General features: G+C 34.3%; 1 protein-coding gene across 3 annotated transcripts in view; it reads right to left on the bottom strand.

Moving 5' to 3' along the window:
* The window catches only part of ano5b (anoctamin 5b), a 33,162-nt gene that overhangs the window by 6,413 nt on the left and 6,452 nt on the right, over window positions 1-20,297 (bottom strand). For 2 of the 3 annotated variants that reach the window (XM_051115326.1, XM_051115324.1), the window contains exons 2-16: window positions 19,835-19,879; window positions 18,407-18,468; window positions 12,170-12,277; window positions 9,697-9,765; window positions 8,400-8,804; window positions 7,855-7,970; window positions 6,360-6,494; window positions 4,291-4,396; window positions 4,155-4,215; window positions 3,496-3,647; window positions 2,028-2,102; window positions 1,598-1,826; window positions 1,204-1,382; window positions 1,004-1,101; window positions 704-834 (exon numbers count right to left, since the gene is read on the bottom strand). In XM_051115326.1, the coding sequence (XP_050971283.1) occupies window positions 704-834; window positions 1,004-1,101; window positions 1,204-1,382; window positions 1,598-1,826; window positions 2,028-2,102; window positions 3,496-3,647; window positions 4,155-4,215; window positions 4,291-4,396; window positions 6,360-6,494; window positions 7,855-7,970; window positions 8,400-8,804; window positions 9,697-9,765; window positions 12,170-12,277; window positions 18,407-18,468; window positions 19,835-19,879 (1,971 nt within the window). The remainder of the gene's footprint in view (window positions 1-703; window positions 835-1,003; window positions 1,102-1,203; window positions 1,383-1,597; window positions 1,827-2,027; window positions 2,103-3,495; window positions 3,648-4,154; window positions 4,216-4,290; window positions 4,397-6,359; window positions 6,495-7,854; window positions 7,971-8,399; window positions 8,805-9,696; window positions 9,766-12,169; window positions 12,278-18,406; window positions 18,469-19,834; window positions 19,880-20,297) is intronic. The other variant, XM_051115325.1, reaches the window with a different exon arrangement.

The raw sequence follows: 20,297 nt of genomic DNA, 5'->3' as shown, positions 1-20,297 counted from the left end.
GCTGCACCCACTCTTATGAGAAAAATAAGGTGGATATAGTGTAAAAAACAGTTCCATTCAAAAGTTTGGGTTCAATGAGATTTCTGTGATGTTTTTGAAGGCTGCATTTATTTAGTAAAAAAATAAAAGTAAAAACAGCAATATTGTGAAAGATTATTATAATTTAAAATAACTCCTTTTTATTTGAATATATTTTAAAATGTTATTTATTCCAGTGACTGAAAAGCTGAATTTTCATCAGCCACTACTCCAGTCTTGTCACATGATTGTCAAAAATTGTGAACTGGGTGCTCAAAAATCAAAGTATTTCATATCAGTGGTGAAAACCGTTGCCCTGCTTAATATTTTTGTGGCAACCGTGAATAATTTTTTCAGAATCCATTTATTGAATAGAAAGTTTAAAAAAAAAGAATAGCATGTTTTTTTAAATGAAAAGGTTTGTAACATAGTAAAAGTCTTCACTGTCACTTTCGATACGATATATCCATACAGAATAAAATAATAAAATTTCTTTCAAAAAAAAAAAAAAAAAAAAAAAAAAAAAAACCTCCTATTGTTGCCAACAATTTGAACAGTAGTGTATTATGAAACATAATTTGATTTAGCACAACTACATAAACTACCTAAATAAAGTATATAATTAACTCTTTTGTTATCTGAACACCAAATAACCCCAACACGTATAATGGAGTAAAAATCGCACCCATCTCCAGATACTCATAGAAGAGTCCAAACTGGCTGAAGTTCTGCAGATCGTGGTCCTGCTCCCATCTACTGTATGTACTTTCCGGATGACTTCGCCCTTTCCTGCTGCCCCACCAGTTTCTAAGAAGTCTGTGACACAGGCACAAGGTACCATTATGTGTGTGTTTTTGTAAAGATATGAATAGAGCCAAGAGGACAATTACTTTTTTGACTTTCTAAAAATCATATGTAAAATAAACATGCAAGTAAAAAACAAACATTCAATTCCTCAGAGGTCAAAGTTCAATGTAAGGCTTACGGCAGCAGGGCCTCTTGAACGTTCCCAACCATTTGTTTTCCAGCCATGACGATAAGCAGCTGTGTGGTCAGCTCGATCAGACAGCCCCCAGGGGCACACTACATATTAAAATGCATATTATCATGTTAGAACTACTTATTCTGATATTTATCTAAAGAACATTAGGTCCTCTGAAACACAGATATTTCAGACATTTTCACCTCTTCATTTCTCAGCATGCTCCACTTTCCAAACATATAACTGTAGTTTCCCGGATGACCCACAAACTTCCCTTTAAAGAAGGCCACATAGAAACAGGAAGAGTAGTAGTTCACAAACTGGAACATAAACATCTTCATGGTCAGCTTGTTCTCATACTCCAGATGGGTCTTAGGGATCTCTGGGGGGTAAAAATAGAGGAAGATAGTTAAGTACTTTCCATACAGCTCAACACACAGATGAGCAAATATGTAAGGCATAATGTACAGTCAAACGGTCATTATCAGAAAATGAATTTTCAATAAACTATATGAAATGCATTTTACATGCCAAACAAATTCAGTTAAACATTAACTCCAATTTCTTGTGTGAAATGACAGTGCAGTTTTTGCTCACCCATATCAGTGATCCAAATGGCCACATGCTCATATAGGAAGTTGAGGATGAGGATAATGACAAAGTTGATGCAGGAAGCAGTGACAGAGGTGGCAAGCTGAGGGGTGATGAGAGAGCCCACCAGCTGGATCTTACTGGTAGAGCTGTCCTTCATGACGCTGGCAAATGCCGCATAAACTGCTAATCTGTAAGCGATCACTCCCATTATACAGGCCACTATCAGACACGTCTGACAAAATACAAAGACAAAGAAGAACTTTAAACAGACTGATCTTTGTTTAAATGAGCTAGCAATGTGTAAGAAACTGGTTGCCAGTGATAAAAGGTCAAATATACAGTTGTATCGGGCTGCAAAATGTAACTGGCCAATCATAGTAGCTCATAAATTAATCTATATAATACAGCTGCACTGTTTAACGTACTAACTCACCCAAAAGAGAACCGTAGCTCCAGACAGACAGAATCGGGCACACTTGCTGGGGAAAGGAAGATAAGGCTCCATTTCCTGTTAGCATAAAGACAGTGTTATCAGTTCAAACTCCATAATTAGACTAGAGTTCAACTGCAACCCCAAACATGGTTAATTACAATATGTAAATGACTTTTTACAAATAAAAACAAAATGACTAGGATACATTTTTAAAGAAATTAGTTTTATTATGCAAAGATGCATTAAAGTTATCAAAAACAACAAAATACAAATTAAAAAATATATATTTTTATTTCAAATAAATGCTTTTCTTTTGAACTGTCTATCCATAAAAAAAAAAAAAAAAAAAAAAAAAAATCAGAAAAATATATTACAGATTCCACACAAAAAAATAATAAGAAAAAATATAACAGGAAATGTTTCTTCAGAAAAATCAGCAAATTTAAATGATTAAATTCAGGATCATGTGACATTAAAGACTGGATTAATGCCTGCTGAAAATTCAACTTTGCCATCACAGGAATAAAATTCCATTTTAAAATATATTAAAATACGAAACAGTTTTTTTATATTAATAATAATATTTCACAACATTACAGTTTTTACTGTATTTTTACCATGAAATCTAAATTGACCCCATATACTATCTTAATGCATATTTTAGCCCAGTCCGTAAAATTGCGAGAAAGAATAAAATGGTTTTATCTTTGCAATCTTTCATATAGACATAATTTACTTCAACGTAAAACATGTTGCCCCAAAACTCAATAAGGCTTAAAAAAACTCATCTTTAACAAAAGTAAGTACATTTGCACTGCTTAAAGTTATCTGACAATATTTAAGTAGGGTATCACGATTAAGACACAACATAAATTTGATTTATATTGAGGACATTAGCAAACAGTATTTGTGACATGTAACAATAACAAAAATGGTTCAGTTCACAGCAGAAAATCAGTTCAGGCAGAAGACAAATACAAATATTTACTCAGACCATGTAAATAATTTGAAAGATATCAGGCAGATTCTAAGTCACAAATCACCATGTAATAAATGCTATTTAAGAGCTATCTGCATGCATTTGAGATCTAAAATATCCTGCCGACAGGACCTTTCTGAAGTGCAGATCTTTAGCTTTTTAACCACCGATTTGTTGGTTTTCATCCTGTACCCATATTTATCTGCTCCTTATGGGCATGTCATATACGTCTTATATTCTCATTCATCTAGAGTATTTATAATGAGCTAAACCATTCATTTACACACTATTTAAAATGGAGTACAGAATGAATAGTTTTATTATTATGCATATACTGATGATTTACTACTTTTTTTAATTGACTTTTACTGGTCAAACAGACAAATTCTTTGAAATTAACTTGGCCCCTCATTAGGTTTCACGTCATTTCTATTTTATTGCTCATAACAATTTTTGTAGGTTACGGATTTGATTGATGCTTGCAGGTACCTGCGTGATGCGGTTTAGTCTGCGGCCTGTGCATTTCAACTCATACTCTGGCCTGATTTGTAGCTGCTGCTGTTCCTCCTCAAAGTCCACAAGGTCCCACTCGTACTCCAGACGGGCCTGCCGTCGCTTCCAGAACTCCAGGAACAGGGTCACTGCAAAGCATCCAGAGAAAGAAAGCAAGAAACAGAGGAAAAAAAATAAAAAGTACATTATTTTAGAGTATCATGCTTACACTTAATATCAATTCTGTTTAAATCTAACCAGCTTCACCCATGAGGTCTTAAAGTTTAGAAGCTAAATAAACAGTTCTTAATTTATGAGTACTCAATGCTGATTAATCAAATCACTGAATAAGCAGAGCTCATTTTGTGGCCTGTGTGAAATGAATTCAGTGTTCAGTTATGAATAGTCAACATGCACCAGTATCCTCAAGTGATTAAAGATACATTTTCAAAATGCATACACAAATTATGCTTCTTCATTGAAGATTTTTCTAGCAAACAAATTCTGTGACCAATTATTTGACAATATGAATATTTCAAAATGCTTCATGCACAGCTGCTAACCTCTCATTAGATTCTAAGTCTGACTAGCAATATCTTTCCAACCACTAGATGGAGCTGTTAAGATAGTATTTTAAACTATAAGAGTGCACTCACCCCAAATGCCCATGAACATGGCAAAGAACACTGTCCCCTCGTTATCAAATAGATGGGATTGCTAAAGGAAAAAAGATCACTCTGTGATAAAGGGAAATCACTGGGATTCAAACAGTGCATCTAAAACGTCACTCACCCAGGAGGACAGACACGTTGAGTTGAGTTTCCAGTAGCTGCACTTTTTATCACAGAGTGGACACATGACAATCCTCCCACCGATTTCTGGGTCACAGATCTCCTTACTGAAAACAGGGATGAAGAAAACAGCAGACAGAAATATTGCTGTAATACAGAAGTGAATATGACCAAAATCCTCAGTTCCCCTCTGACTGCATTACATCAGCATAGCAGAAAACTATTACCACACTATGGAAAAACTTAGGCACAAATTAACTACTCAGGTCTAACAACAAACATGATATTATGAGCATGTTCCCGTAAACATCTTCATCTTCAAAACTGGAAAAACAAACGCATCTATGCTCCAGAGTCCATCTGTCACATTACAGATTGTATGTGCCCTTAATGGTTTTGCTTGTTATAAAAAAAAGTCAGTTACCATGGAATGTAAACTTTTTTCTTTTTCTGTTTTTACACACAATTCACAATTCATCTAATAATTATGACCCCCCCCCCCCAGAATCTCACAGTTCTGAAAAACTCACAATTCTAAGTTTGAAATGCAAGATGTAAACTCAACTGTAAAATAAAAACTGCTATCTGAAAACTTTCAATTTTTTAGCTTTAGCACATAAACATTTGCCGAATACTATGTAACACATATCAGAGGTTACAGTTTACAAAAAAAGCAGTCATTAACAGGGCTCAATGCTCATTTAATAATTATGATGTATTAATTATATGTTTTTTAACGTCTATGGCGTACCAGCTGTTTATAGCACCAGCTGTGGTCCGATCTCCTAAAACTTTGCATGCTTGCATGCTAGAATCACCTGTTGCATGTTCTCGCAAGGTTTCATAAAGATTTGAGCTTTCGTTTAGGCTTTATAAGCTTTTGGGTATATTTGGACAGGCCCCTTTTCTAAACAACGCTGTTGTAGCTTCCCAAAGGGAAAATTTCAAGAATTTTTTATAATTATAGACATAGACAGTCCAGAGAATTGTACCGCAGAGTTTTTTTTTGTCTAGTTCTCAAAAGCAGTTTTTTTTTTTTTCCTCAATCATTTAACAAACGGTTTGATTGACATCAGTGGTCAACTTCTTTCAAATTTCCCCAGACCTTTATAAGTCAAACAGGCCCAACTAGTTTTGTTCCAAACAGCCTCCGTTAACCTTGTGTAACAGGTGCTCAAAGTTCATCAGCCTATGGCGGTCATGTTTTTTTAAAATACAAAAATGTTCTTATAGCCACTTGTGGCACTTTGGACCAAGACTGTGCACAGCGATTTTCGTGTTGATGGGGCAATTGGTTGCATAGTTATGGCCGTATATTTTCCTCTTATAGCACCACCAAGTGGCCAAGCTCCATAACCATTTTCCTTTTTTACATCACTTCAGATTCAGCTTTTATATAATCAATGAGTTTGGCAAAGATATCTTATTCTGTTCCAAAGTTATAGCCATTTTAGTAAACAAAGCCCTCTCCCTTTTCAAACATTTTGGCGTCTTTGCAACGGAGGTTTTTTTTTTTTTTTTTTTTGATCATTTTTTTTTGATAATTATTGATATTCGCTCTCTATACACTGGTTTGGTTCCAATCGGGCAAAAAAACTAGGACTAGTTCGCAAAAGTAGTATTTAGCAAGTGTTTAGCATTTTTTGAAAAACCTCAGAGGCATGTGTTTTGTTGAGGAACAGTTTAGGAGTTATGAGCGATTTTGTACTTTTGAGCACTGTAGCACCCCCATCTGCCCAACTGGGGTGAGCCTTGGTGTGAGTACTACCATGCCTTCAAGTTTCAAGTCTCCACAACTTACAGATTGGTCTGCCCGATCAGTTTTACGTGGAGATTGCTGATCCTTGGCCATTCTAACAATTACAATCGTGTTTCAGTGCTACATGCTTGAAGCCCTAATAATAAAGACAACTTCCCGTCTGATGGCTTAGATTTTACAGTTATCAGGCACTGTAATATTGGTCACAAATAGCAAAGGGTTAATAAAAATGCATGTAACCACATAGTTTAAGATTCAGGAGGCAAGGATGGGTGTGCATTTGACCAACATAACCTGCCAGTGTCACTAACCTTGTGATGTTATCTTCGTAACTGAGCACACCATAAACAAAACAGATCACACCCATGACTGCAGCAAAGAACAGCATTTCTGTGTAAAAGCCCAGCCAGGCAAAGTAGATACCAATCTTCTCACCATAGTACTTCCTATGACAAAATACAAACAGGAAATGTATCACTATTTGATATACTGCAGTGTTGTCACAATGCCAAAATTTTGACACAATACCTGACTAAAATATCACGATACTACTACTGAACTGATACTACAAAAAAAACATAGAACAACAGTAAAAGTAATTGAATAATAGATGATCCAAATGGAGATCATAGTTATTTTATCTATTAAAACAAAGCATTTCATGCCCCCTTTAAAAAAAAAATTTAAAATAATAAAATAATAATAATCACATGCAAGTGCCACTACACAGGATTATGGTGAACAACTACCGAGCCTACAGGTATGTAGAGATCTTTGCTATATTGGTAAGTTAGCTTAAAGGATTAAGCCAAATCTTACTTATATAATATAGTAATTTCACAACAACAATTTATATCATGACATAGTCATTTTTTGTCATTTTTATTTTAATAAGAACCTAGATGCAAGTAACAAACTAAAATAACAACAACTACAATAAAACAAAGACACAAATGAAATAAAACAAGGCCCAATACATGAAATCTATTTTATTTTTTCTAGACTCTATTTTAATTGTTACATTAAAAAATGTTTATCAAAAAGCATGTCTGATTAATTGAAATCATGAAACTTGGAGAATTTAACAGCAATTTGTTAAAAGTTTAACAAAATTTACATGGTTTTAAGGCCCTATGAAATAAGTTTTTTATTTTTCAGTTTTGTTTGTGAATCTCTGTTTTCCATGAATTTTCTGGATTCTATTTTAATAATTTCATTACACTGTAATAATCAAAAGCATGTGTAATGAATTTATAAAGGATAATTAGATTTAATAAAGAATTAATTTATTATAGGCTATTAATTTCCTTTTTTATAGAAATACTGTGTTGTGTATTTACAATTTTCTGGTAAATAAATTCTGGTAAATATTCCTTAAACATTGTTTTAATACTAGTTTTTATTGTTAGTAGTAGTACTATCTTTACATTAAGTAATATATTAATATATTTCTGACTGTCAATTTAAACCGAACTTTTATTTTGACGGGTTGCTGTGAAGACCTTTAGGGTCTTCATTATATGACGATAGTTTTCCGCAAAAGAAACGGTAAAATGCTCATGAAGTGACTCTCAGAGCAGTTCTAGAGATTATGTTCATGTGCAGAGGCTGAAAACACCGCGAGCGTCACTTTTTAAGTAGCGGTATATTGTGCAACACTAATATGCTGCTCTTAGAAAAGTGAGGTTAATCATATACGGTACAACTTCTACTCAGATGAAATCTTGCAATCAGGAGCGTAACGATGATGCAGCTGCTCCAGATTTGGTTAGTGCACTCTTTGCATTGTGTCTGCAGTGTGCTCACTTGATCAGATTGAGTGGTTGCTCCTTGTAGAAGCAGAGGAATCGAGCCCAGTATCTATACAGATGATACCTCTCACTCTCACACTGCATGTCTTGAGCCTTCTTCCAATACTGACACTGAGGAACAAACAGCAATCAAATGTTGATCAAAGACACAAACACTTTCAACATGCAACGGAACTGTCCTTGAGGTTGGTGAGATTTTTATGTTTTTAAAAGGGCTACATTTATTTGATCAAGAACTCAGTTTAACTATATTATTATGTGATATTAATACAATTTAAAATAGCTGTTTTCAATTTGAATATATTTTCAAACCTATATATTTCTGTGATGACAAGCTTAATTTTTGCTTTGAATTTCTCTAATAAATGGAAAGTTCAAAAGAACAGCACTTAATTTCATTTTTTTTATAACAATATAAAAGTCTTTCCTGTCACTTTTGATACATTTAAGGCATTCTTAATGAATACAAGTATTAATTTATTAAAAATACATATCTTATGAAACCCAAACTTCTGTATTTTAATAGTGATATACACTCACATCATGAAGGGGATAAGCTGAGGTGTAGGTGCTGTTGTTCAGCAGTCGTTTAATTCCTGTCTTATCTTTCTCTTTACGGTCTTCCTTGTAGTAGGGACAACGGGTCAGGATGTAGTACACTATCCTATTACGCGTGGAGGGAGGAAAAAAAGTGTCCTTATCATCAATGAGGAAGAAGTCGACCTTGCTTTTATCAAAAGGTGCAGTGAAATAATCCGGCTCTGGCCTCATGATGTTGTCTGGCAGCCGGAAAGGGTGAGTGAACCACTCTAGAGGAACTTCTCGAGCTTTGGGAATATCACTCGCTTTAAAGGGCACTTTGATCTTTAGCACATCAGCATAAGTGGCCAACACTTCCCACGGAGCGTGGATCTTCAAATAATACGTCTTACGGTCATCTGACGCCTGCAGGGGGAGATATTTTTGAGTGGGAATTGTTATAACTGATAACGCGAAATCACATCAAATGACATCTTGAAATAATAATAATAATAGCTGAGAACAAGATTTTTTTATGTAAAGCTGTAAAGATAAGTAAGGTTTGAACTTTGATAGGAGATAAAATCCAAAAATAAAATAAATGCAAAATATAATTATTTTATATAACAAAACATCAAAAACCTTGAAAAAAGGTCTGAACTTTGATATAGGAGATAAAAAATAAAATAAAGATAAAATGAATTCATAATAGAATTTTTTTATTTTAAGCTGTAAAAACAAGATAAAGGTCTGAGCTTTGGTATGGGACAAATATAAAATAAAATAAAATAAAAAATATAAAATAAAGTAAAATAAAATAAAATATATATTTTTATAATAAAACAGCAAAAACCTAGAAAAAAAAACCTTTGATATAGGAGATAAAAATAAAATAAAAATAAAATTAATGCATAATATAATAATTTTATTCAAAGCTGTAAGAACAAGATAAAGGTCTGAGCTTTGTTATTGGGACAAAAATCTAAATAAAATAAAATAAAATAAAATAAAATAAAACAAAATAAAGTAAAATAAAATAAATAATGCAAAATAAAGCAAAATATAATTTTTTAATATAATAAAACAGCAAAAACCTAGAAAAAGGTCTGAACTTTGATATAGGAGATAAAAATAAAATAAAAATAAAATGAATGCATAATAGAATTATTTTATTTAAAGCTGTAAGAAAAAGATAAAAGATCTGCGCTTTTTTATTGGACCAAAAAAATGAACAAACAAAAATAAATAAAATAAAATAATATAAAGAAGCATAATAAAAGTGCAACCATAAGGGGGCATGTGTGGCCCAGAACTTTACCGATTTATCTTCTGTCTCCAGCTCAAGACCAGCCTTCTCCAGGTTGGCTTCAAACTCTCTTCTTCTCTCCTGGAAAAAAAACAACACAGACACACAAACATCAGGCTTTTTCAATTATATAATTCTTAGTCTCTTTCCTTTTTTTCACTACTTAAAGGAGAAGTCCACTTCCAAAACAAAGATTCACATATAATGTACTCACGCCCTTGTCATCAAAGATGTTCATGTCTTTCTTTCTTCAGTCATAAAGAAATTATGTTTTTTGAGGAAAACATTTTAGCGCTTTTCTCCATATAATGGACTGATATGGTGCCCTGATTTTGAACTTTCAAAATGCAGTTTAAATGCGGCTTCAAACAATTGTTGATCGTTGTAAACGATCCCAGCACAAGAAAGAAGGGTCTTATCTAGTGTAACGATCGGTTATTTTAATAAAAATAATGTAAAGTAATGCCAAATGCTCGTCTTGTCTTACTCTGCCTGAACTGTTTTTGTTCCGGTTCATGACAGTTAGGGTATGTCGAAAAACTCCCATCTCATGTTCTCCCTCAATTTAAAAGATTGAGATTTAAAAGAAGTATTTAAATTGTATTATTTTTATGAAAATAACCGATCGTTACGCTAGATAAGACCCTTCTTCCTCGGCTGGGATCATTTACAACCGCATTTGGGATTGTTTGAAGCCACATTTAAACTGCATTTTGGAAGTTCAAAATCGGTGCACCAAATCAGTCCATTATATGGAGAAAAATCCTGAAACGTTTAACTCAAAAAACAATTTCTTTACGACTAAAGAAAGAAAGACACAAACATCTTGGATGACAAGGGGGTGAGTTCATTATCTGTAAATTTTTGTTCTGAAAGTGGACTTCTCCTTTAAGTAATCTATTGATTTAGCTTTGTATATGGTAACGGTGTGACATTTTAGGTTCTGAAGGTTGTAAACAAGCTTTGAACTATGTCTTTAGAGAAAACTTGAATTTCCCACAAGCACCGGTGACCTATGGCTACCACATCTTATCTTATGGAACAGCATCTCAAACGGGTGACTCAAGGGATATGACCTTCATTAAGCAGAGAGCCTGACCATGCATCAACCTCTGCATACAGGAGAAAACAGATCAAACAGGTTCACCGGCAAACCCTTCAGCATTCTCAGTGATTGAACTGAATGAAGGGTCTTGCGAGAGGGAAGTGGTTGATCCCTGCTCTTGTTTTATGCAATGAATGTTCAGCATTCAGTTTATTGTTTTCAATCTGACTCTGACTCACGGTTTCTCACTATGCCTTATGACCCAGCAGACATCTCACCCCATCTCAGCACCACTGCACGCCTACATACAGGTCCCCATCAGGCTATTTTTGTACACAATGAACAATATTAAGCATCAGTCATTGTTTGATTGTTTAAAGCCAAGCACAGAACATTTGGGGAGAATACACGCCAATTAGAACTCCTGCATCAAAATGCATAATGCGATCATAACTGTGAAAAACAAACAATTATTGAGAGTAGCAAAAAAAAAAAAAATTGTGCATGAGTTTGCATTTGTCAATGAGTGTTCATGTCTTTCTTTCTTCAGTCAAAACAGAAATTAAGGTTTGAGGAAAACATGTCAGGATTTTTCTACATATAGTGGACTTCAGTGGGAGCCAATGTGTTTAAGGTCCAAACTGCAGTTTCAATGCAGCTTCAAAGGGCTCTACATGATCCCAGCTGAGGAATAAGGGTCTTGTCTTGGTGAACTATTGGTCATATTCTTAAAAAAAAAAAAATAGACATCTGTATACTTAACCCTTTTCCGGTCTTCGGGGTCCCCGAAGTTTTGACCCGCAAATGACTTTTGCTAAAATTAAAAAAAAAAAAAATGTTTTCTTTGTCCAAATGGCAAGAGACTTTGTACAATGGCCAGCACATTCTAGATCTACAAATAATAAAAAAAATTGGAATGATATCTTGATTTTATGTTAGTGTTAAAAAGAAAAAAAAGTCACACTCATGGTCTTTGGGGTCTCTAGAGACCCCACGCAACAAAAATTTAATTTTGTAACTAAATGATAGTTTGTTTGTTTGTTTGTTTTTTTTTTTTAAGAAAAATCCTGTTTATTAATGTTTTTACTACATTTGTGCAGTTTTCAGAGGATTTATGATATTTTTAAATTTATATAAATTAATAAATACATTTTTCATTAGGTTTCTATAAAAAACAGCATTTTGCCAAACTACAGTTTGGACCTCCAACCTGTTGGCCATCATTGAAGTCCACTATATGGAGAAAAATCCTGAAACGTTTTCCTCAAAAACCTTAATTTCTTTTCAGCTGAAGAAAGAAAGACATGAATATCTTGGATGATATGGGGGTGAATAACTTATCAGGACAATTTTATTCTGGAAGTGAACTAATCCTTTAAAAAAATAAATAAATAAAATTTAATAAAAGTACTACGAAGGTTCTGTATATCAGTGGCATACCGCTTTCTTGTCTCCATCCTTGTCATCAACGTAGGACAGGACAAAATCGATGCGCCGTACACCATCCCTGAAGAACACGGAGTCTCTGTTCTGTCCAAACTTGTCTATCTACAAAAGAAAAGAGATTAAAATGAGTAAAAGTATTCCTACTCTCACATATCTACATGACCATGAAGATTCAGAGTTGACTTGTATCACAATGAACAAATGAGATATGATGCATGTGATTTCTATCAACTGTGAGGGTCTCTTATCTTTTCCAGGTGACATAACCCAAATAATGGTGTGAAACAGTAAGCAGAGGTGATGCTCATGAAACAAACTGCATAAATCACTCTAGTGCTCAGGGTAGTGAAAGCAGGACAAGACATTTACTGCCGAGTAAAACATCATCCCACTAGCACTGCAGAAATAGCATCATGACAACATGAGAGGCTCCAGGAAGAGCTGCAGCGAGATGTGCAGAGAAAACCCACAGGTACGGTGTGAAAATAACAGTTACTTCTGCAGACAGTGTGAAATCAACACACAAAAACACACTTCCTTAGCTACAGCATCTACATGTCAACCTTCTGTAGGCCTCTGCTGTTTTTAAGTATGACTAGTTTTAAATACTATAACCTAAACATAACAGAAAACTTAAAAAATTATATATATATATATATATATATATATAGATAGATAGATAGATAGATAGATAGATAGATAGATAGATAGAACAGTCAAGTTTTAAATAGGAAAAATATCTAAACTCTTTGGCCATTTTTGAGTGATGCATTTTTGATGCTAAACTATGCTAAAAGTGCTACTGCCAGTCCCAGCGATCAGCTGAATGGATTCGACTCTAGGGGAGTTGGAAAATGAGCCTATTTTCAAAAAAAAGTGGAGTATTCCTTTAATGAATTGAGACACTGACTCCACTGATGTTTTTTTGTTTTTGTTTTTTTTAAATGAATATATGTTTTTAAAAGACTTGTGACTTATTACATTTTGTCATAACCACTAGTAAATTACGTTTTTGTTTAGTTTTCTAATCTTTTTTTCTCCAGAATCATGAGAATTATGATCTCCAATTTATTAAAAATAACTGGGGTTCTCAATTTATCCAGAATCGTGAAGCTCTTGTTAAAAACACACACACACACACACACACACACACACAAACACACACATTACACATTACATATAGAATAACATTACATACACATGACAAGTGTATGAAATGTTTATGAAACTAAGAATTCTTACGATCATATATTTATATTTCTTGTATGGCAATTTTTATTTGTCACATAAAAACAGCACCATATCATCCTAGACACAAATCCAATATCAATATCAAAACTACTTGCATTAATACATTTTTTGAAAAAATTGAGTATAACAAAGCCTCAGGAAGCTGAGGAGAGATTCATACTTGTGCGGCATCAAATGTCAAACTTGTACAAACACGCCTTTGAGGTATGTCAGAAACACGTGTTGTTGTTTTACTACTCTAGAGACATGCGTATCTCTTACAACATGCATACAAATCCCACGAGCACGGAGTAGGAGAAAATACCAACTGTACCTTCAAATATGCTGCTCCAGACAGTAAAACAAGCCAAAACAGTTAAGTCACAAAAAACGCTTGCCTGCTTGACACATCTTTCTAAATAAGGCCATTCAAAGACCACACCAGGGAAAGCCATTAAACTAATAAAGTAGATGCACTTTGCCATTTGAGAGGCATTTTATTGCGTTTTACTAATTAAATGTAAGAGAGCTGACAGGAGCACTTATTTCTAAACAGGTACTTCGTTAATCAGCACTTCTGGTCAGGTGGGACTATTATACGCTGCTCTGTTAGGAAAAGACATGGAGGATTATTGATCACTACTGATGTTAAAATGACAATCGAAGGCTTCCAAACAATCTATGAAGCAACGACAAATCAACAAGGTCGTTCAGACTATAGGGATTCTTATTAGGGTTCCACATTATCTAATATCTGCACTCATATAAATTAATTTCTGTTAAGCTGCATATTTCAAACACCAGACATAAGGGTCGTCATATCAAGGCCAAGTAGATGAGAAAGCACTGGTCATGTTGGTCCCAACAGAGCTGTTGAAGTGTTAAAGCAGAGTGACAAAGCATTGCTTTTTTTTAAGGTCCACCCTTCCTGTGATGGCTCAACTCTCTTGGACAAAGTAAAAAAAAAAAAAAAAAAAAAAAAAAATATGTTGGTGTGGTCCATTCTCAAATGTGTTTAGCAGAAATTACCATCATGTAATGCTGGGTGGTACACCGGTCTGAATTACGGAAATGTATGAATAAAAAAAAACACACACAAAAAACGGCATACCGGTGAAAGCGCCTAAGCAACGTACACAGTAGTGCTGTGCAATGATTAATCACATCCAAAATAAAAGTTTTTGTTCACATAATATGTGTGTATGTACTGTGCAAATTATGTGAGAATTGGACAAACCATTCCTTTTTGAACAATCTAGTGGGTAACTTAGTTGACAATGGTTTTTTGGACACAAATAAAACAAGTTATATCACAATAAACACTTTTTATTTTTGAAGCACACACCCATATGTCTCGATAACCTAATCTAACTGAAGGCAAAACTATGAAACTAATTTAGATTTGAGGTAATTTTCATGCTTAAATGCAGAGTAGAATAAGGAACTTTACAAAATCGGACTGCTGAATACCAAGGTTGTATGTGATACGAACATCATTTTTGAACAAAAGATAGGGCTTTTTCAACATAGTAGTGTGATTGGAAAAAATATAATTGTGTACTAGAAAATTAAGCACCGGGGCTTTATATAGATGAATATATTAAAAATATGCAAATGCAAAACCAGCTAAATCCATCTGATGTCTTTCTTTAAAAAATGCATTTTTTTCAGGCTCAGATGTATAGGTTTCTATGTAAGTACCAGTACTTCTGATAGGGCTGAGGCTGGGATTTTAGCGAGTTTGAAGAAAAAGCATTTGATGGACGTATAATATGTGTCGAGAGCATGCACTCAGTATCATTATCTCATTTTTGACCGAGATGGCTTTTAGCTTGTTTTGCATCTGAGCTCTTCATATACTTCACAGACATGAGATGTACTCACAATTATAGAATGACCCATACATACAATAGCAATAAGGCAATAATAATTAGTTCCAAAAAAGTATCAAAAGCAAGTAATCTTATGGTTTTATTGAACAAAACTGTTAAAATACATAATACATTATAAACAATAGAGCTAATGTACACTACGCATTATAACAAATGCCTGCAGAAGGCGCCAATGGCCTGACGATCCTTTTTACACTTTACTGCGCCATCTAATCTTCTTTAATATTGACCAAACAACATTGAATTCAAATGTCCACGTAATTGAGCTTTTATTCTGAAATCGCGATAGTTAGCATATTGAGAAAGATATTTATGTATGCTCCTGGGTTTGCACAGATTTACCGTACAAATCTGATGAAATTGCGTTCCCAGAAGAACATTATAATAAACTCAAACTCACAACAATACGCAGAGATGGAGTTTGAGATGCTCCACACATGTAAATGCTAACAGCCTTTAATGTGAATGGAGCCGCTCTGAGACGCATGTATAGTAACCTACATGAATTAACATAATTAAAGCACATACATTAAACCTGCATCGCATACATTTAAGTCGTAGTGTTTGTGGATTCACAACGGCATTATGCTTTATTTTTAGATGGGTTTAATATATCATGCACCCTTGAAAAACTGTCTAATAATGCCTTTCATGTCAGTGGAACGTGCCACTTCCAGTATTTTTCTGATTAATTAACACAGGCAAAATGCAATGGAGTACTTGGATTGAACCAAGGAATTGTAACAACCCTACTACCATCATCAATAAAATAAAATAAATAAATAAAAATTCTAATATTGACTAAATACACAATGTCAATTTAAATTCTAACAAAAAAAATTAAAGTTAGTACTGAACAAATTTAATATTCAACCCTAAAATGCTTAGCATATTTAACTACAATTTAGTCACTTAAAGTAAAGCTCTAACAAAGTAAGCAACAATGGCTCAGAGTGAGCTGTCATAACTTTCATAAAGTGCTCCAATGGTGAGAGCATTTACAAAATGTCCATGTGGCAAGCAGTGCTAGCAAATGCTAAGTGTGAGCTGCATGCTCTCTCACATAGAGGCCTTTGATAAGAGCAGGTTACTCCCCCTAACTCTGGGACACATGACTTTGCCTGGAGAGTCTCCTGTGACGGTTTGGTTTATACTGTTCTGGGACTGAGATCACAGTGCTGCTTACTGTAATACTGCATCATTTAATACAAAGCAGAGTTACAGTTTAAACTCAGATGCCCCTCACTACACTGATATCACAAGGATGACTAATTCCATAACCTTGTGGTTATTTTTTTTTTATCTGCACCGAGGTTTAGTGAGATAATGAAACAAAAATGTAGCATTGCACCCAGCTTGCCAAAACACACCCTTATTGCTGACTGCACTAAGATGAAGAAAGTATCATTAGCAAAGTGCACTAGCAAGAGAAACCGAGAAAAGACAATCTATAGATGCTTGCTTATGTGGCTTACAGTTGAGGTCAAAAGTTTACATACATTTTGCAGAATCTGCAAAATGTTAATTATTTTACCAAAATTACAGGGGGATCATACAAAACACAAATTTTATGTAGTAGTGACCTAAATAATATATTTCATGTTTACATGTAGTCCACAAGATAAAATAAGTTGAATTTATAAAAATGATGTTAAAAAGTTTATATTTGCTTGATTCTTAACACTGTGTAGTTACCTGAATGATTGTTTTTTTTTTTACTGATAGTTGTTCATGAGTCCCTTGTTTGTCATGAACAGTTAAACTGCCCACTGTTCTTGAGAAAAATCATTCAGGTCCCACAATTTCAGCATTTTTGTGTCCATCTTTTCACACTGAGGACAACTGAGGGACTCATATGAAACTATTACAGAAAGTTCAAATGTTCACTAATGTTTCAGAAGGAAAAACAATGCATTAAAAGCCAGGGGTGTAAACTTTTAAACAGAAAGATGATATGTACATTTTTGCCTAAATAACTTTTTTTTTTTTTCATGTAGTACCTCATTTGTCCTCAGTGTAAAAAGATGGATCTCACAATCAGACAGTTGAAAAGGGTTTGAATATACAAAAATGCTAAAAAACCAAAGAATCTGTGAAACCTGAAGGATTTTTCTGAAGAACAGCAGGCAGTTTAACTGTTTAAACAAGGGACTCACGAACAACTATCACTACACAAAAAAGAGAAACAGCTGTGGATCATTCAAGTAACAACAGATTGTTAAGAATCAAGTGTTTGTAAAATTTGAACAGGGTCTTTTTTTAATTCAACTATTATTTTCTCTATTATTATGAAAATTTAGCAGATTCTGCAAAGTGTATGTAAACTTTTGACCTCAGATGTATGTGGCAAGTAAAAATGTCAAAATCAATGCTTAAGACTGTCAAAAGTACAAAAGTAAGAGTACTTTTATACTTTTTAATGCAGCTAAACACTACACTAAAAAGGGCCCAATGTCCATCTCAGGAACAGCAAACTTCTTCACCTTTATAATAAACATTAAGATTTTCTTAACATACGCAAGTTTGAATATATTCATGGTTCCTTCAGTCATGGAAAACATGTAAATATCAAAGAATTTTCAAAAATATGTTTCCAGGTCATGGTAATTTCTAGATGGGTTTTATAGATTTAATTTAAAAATATTTCTTTTAGTACAACCCATTTTGCAAGCCATAATAAAGTTTGATTGTGGGTGAAATTCTTTTTAATGAATTGTTCAAAACCATTCACAAAATGGTTTTCAAATGATCTATATTCAGAAATCCCAAATGTCCGTTTTTATACTGCTTTTTCAATGAGCATTATAAATGTGTATTAGTGGGAGACAGGCCAATCCGTCTGACCTGTGTTCAAGAACTATACTTAGACATTTACAACCTCAAATTGGCCTAAAATAAGCTTTACAACAGAGATTTTAGAGCAGTAGGCAGACCTTGTGGTCTGAGTATATTCACACATTCAAACCACCACCACCTCAGAAAGTGACTCATTTACCACATTACAAAATACCACTTACAGCAATAATCTGTTGCTTTTTCAAACATGATAGACATGAACTACAAACTAAGAAAAGATATCTGAATGAGATGAAAATATCCGACATCTTACCTCTCGGTGACCAGGCAGCTGAGTCCCTCGGTCAGAGATGGAGTTAATGCTGCCATTATTACCTGCAAAAGACACGAACATAACATCAGTATACATCAAAAGCACAAATGCGATATAGTATACAGGAAACATGCCTACCCAGAATTCATGCTCTTCTACACTTTCTGTAGCTGGGGCAGTACCCTTAAAAGGAAACCTTATTTACCCCTAAATGTTCTGCTCTGTGGTACTAATATGCACTTTTCTACTCTTTAACTTTAACTTTTTAGTTTTCCCTTTAAAAGTACTGGTCCGGTGACAAGCAGTTGTACCCTTAAAAGGTAAGATTTTTGCACATTTGCATAGACAGTGTATGAAAACAGAAAATATTTGGTTACATAAAAATACTTTTTCAGTACAGTAATTCTTGCCTACAGATATTGCAGATTGCAGACCAAAGGTGGGCTGTATTCATGTAAATTAAAGACTTGAAGTATTCAAATGACAGCTAAACTGTTTTGAGACATGACATTTTCAGAATCTTTAATTTATTTTCCTTTGCTGCACAGCAGCCCTAGCTTAAATTTTTTTTTGAGCTATACCATGTGTTCAAATTTATAGCTGCTTACGTAAAATGTCACAACACATCATTAGATCAGTAGTATGTGTCATTTCTGTCTTTGCTGCACTTTTGCTCTCTCCCCCACATACTTTGGTAGACGTTCCATTGGTTAGTCAGCCAATGACTTTAATGCTGAGCAGCCAACTCTGTGGGATAAAAACACTTCCTGTAGGGAACAGTCAGACGGGGTGTTCTCTTTTTGCACCAGGATACACATAACATGCCTGCCTAGTGCATGATATCACAATTAGTGAGCAGTCTAATACTGCCAATCAAATTAGAAATAGTTAACAGAAACTTAGTGCAAGTAAATATGTTCCATCAAGGACAGATTAAATTACAGTTTCAGACTGGCTGTTCTGTTAATTCAATTGTGGTTTATTAAATTTTGAATAGTTAGTTCTTCAATTATTTTGGAACAACACTGATATCGATTTACACAACAAGAACAAAACAACACAGCATTTCTGATAAAAGCAGCTGTGAACATACACGCATACCCAGCAGTCTTACAGCACAGGCAAAAACCTTGACAAGTTGACATATTGAAGGTTGAGGCGATGGAATAAAAGAATGGACAAAGTCATCAACATTTTCTTAAACACTGCTAGCATTTGGAGCAAGGTTCACATCTCCAAATACGTGACGCCACAGACAAGCACACTTGTCACAATGTGATCTCTGAGATGCTGATGAAGCATAAAAAAAATGCTGAATAATAATGAAAACAAATGAATATGAAGCAGAAACACAGCAGAAGATGAAAAAAACGAGAGTCTGAGAGTGGGGAACGGACAGACAAGCGGCACACGTAGCTCTGTCCGTACCTGCCTGAAAGGTCCTCCGGTAGCCCGTCAGAACGGCACAGCCATCTTAACCCATGAGATGATTAGGATTGTAAAGATGGAAGTAAAAATTTAAAACCACACAAGCAAATTTTCTACATGCATTTCTCTAGGTGGAAAATAACACCAGCTGTTAAAGGGGTCATCAGATGCCCATTTTCTATAATAAGTCTATAAATCTATAATATACTTTGGTTAAAAATTCTCAATGGTTGTGTAAAACAGCACCCTTTTTACCTTGTCAAAATCAGCTCTGCAAAATGCAAATGAGCTCTGCTCGCCCCGCCTGTGGAGAGACAAGCATGTTTACTTGCATTTAGCATTTAGCTGCTAAACTTGCTAATTAGCACATTCATTAGGAAAGGCGATCGCAGAGATTCATTAAAAAAACCCTTACAGTCACTTCTGCTGTAAGTAAAGCTGGATCATGAATGATTTGCACAAA

Source organism: Labeo rohita, chromosome 7, assembly GCF_022985175.1.
Source record: "Labeo rohita strain BAU-BD-2019 chromosome 7, IGBB_LRoh.1.0, whole genome shotgun sequence".
NCBI lineage: Eukaryota > Metazoa > Chordata > Actinopteri > Cypriniformes > Cyprinidae > Labeo > Labeo rohita.
This window is presented reverse-complemented; position numbering and strand designations above follow the sequence as displayed.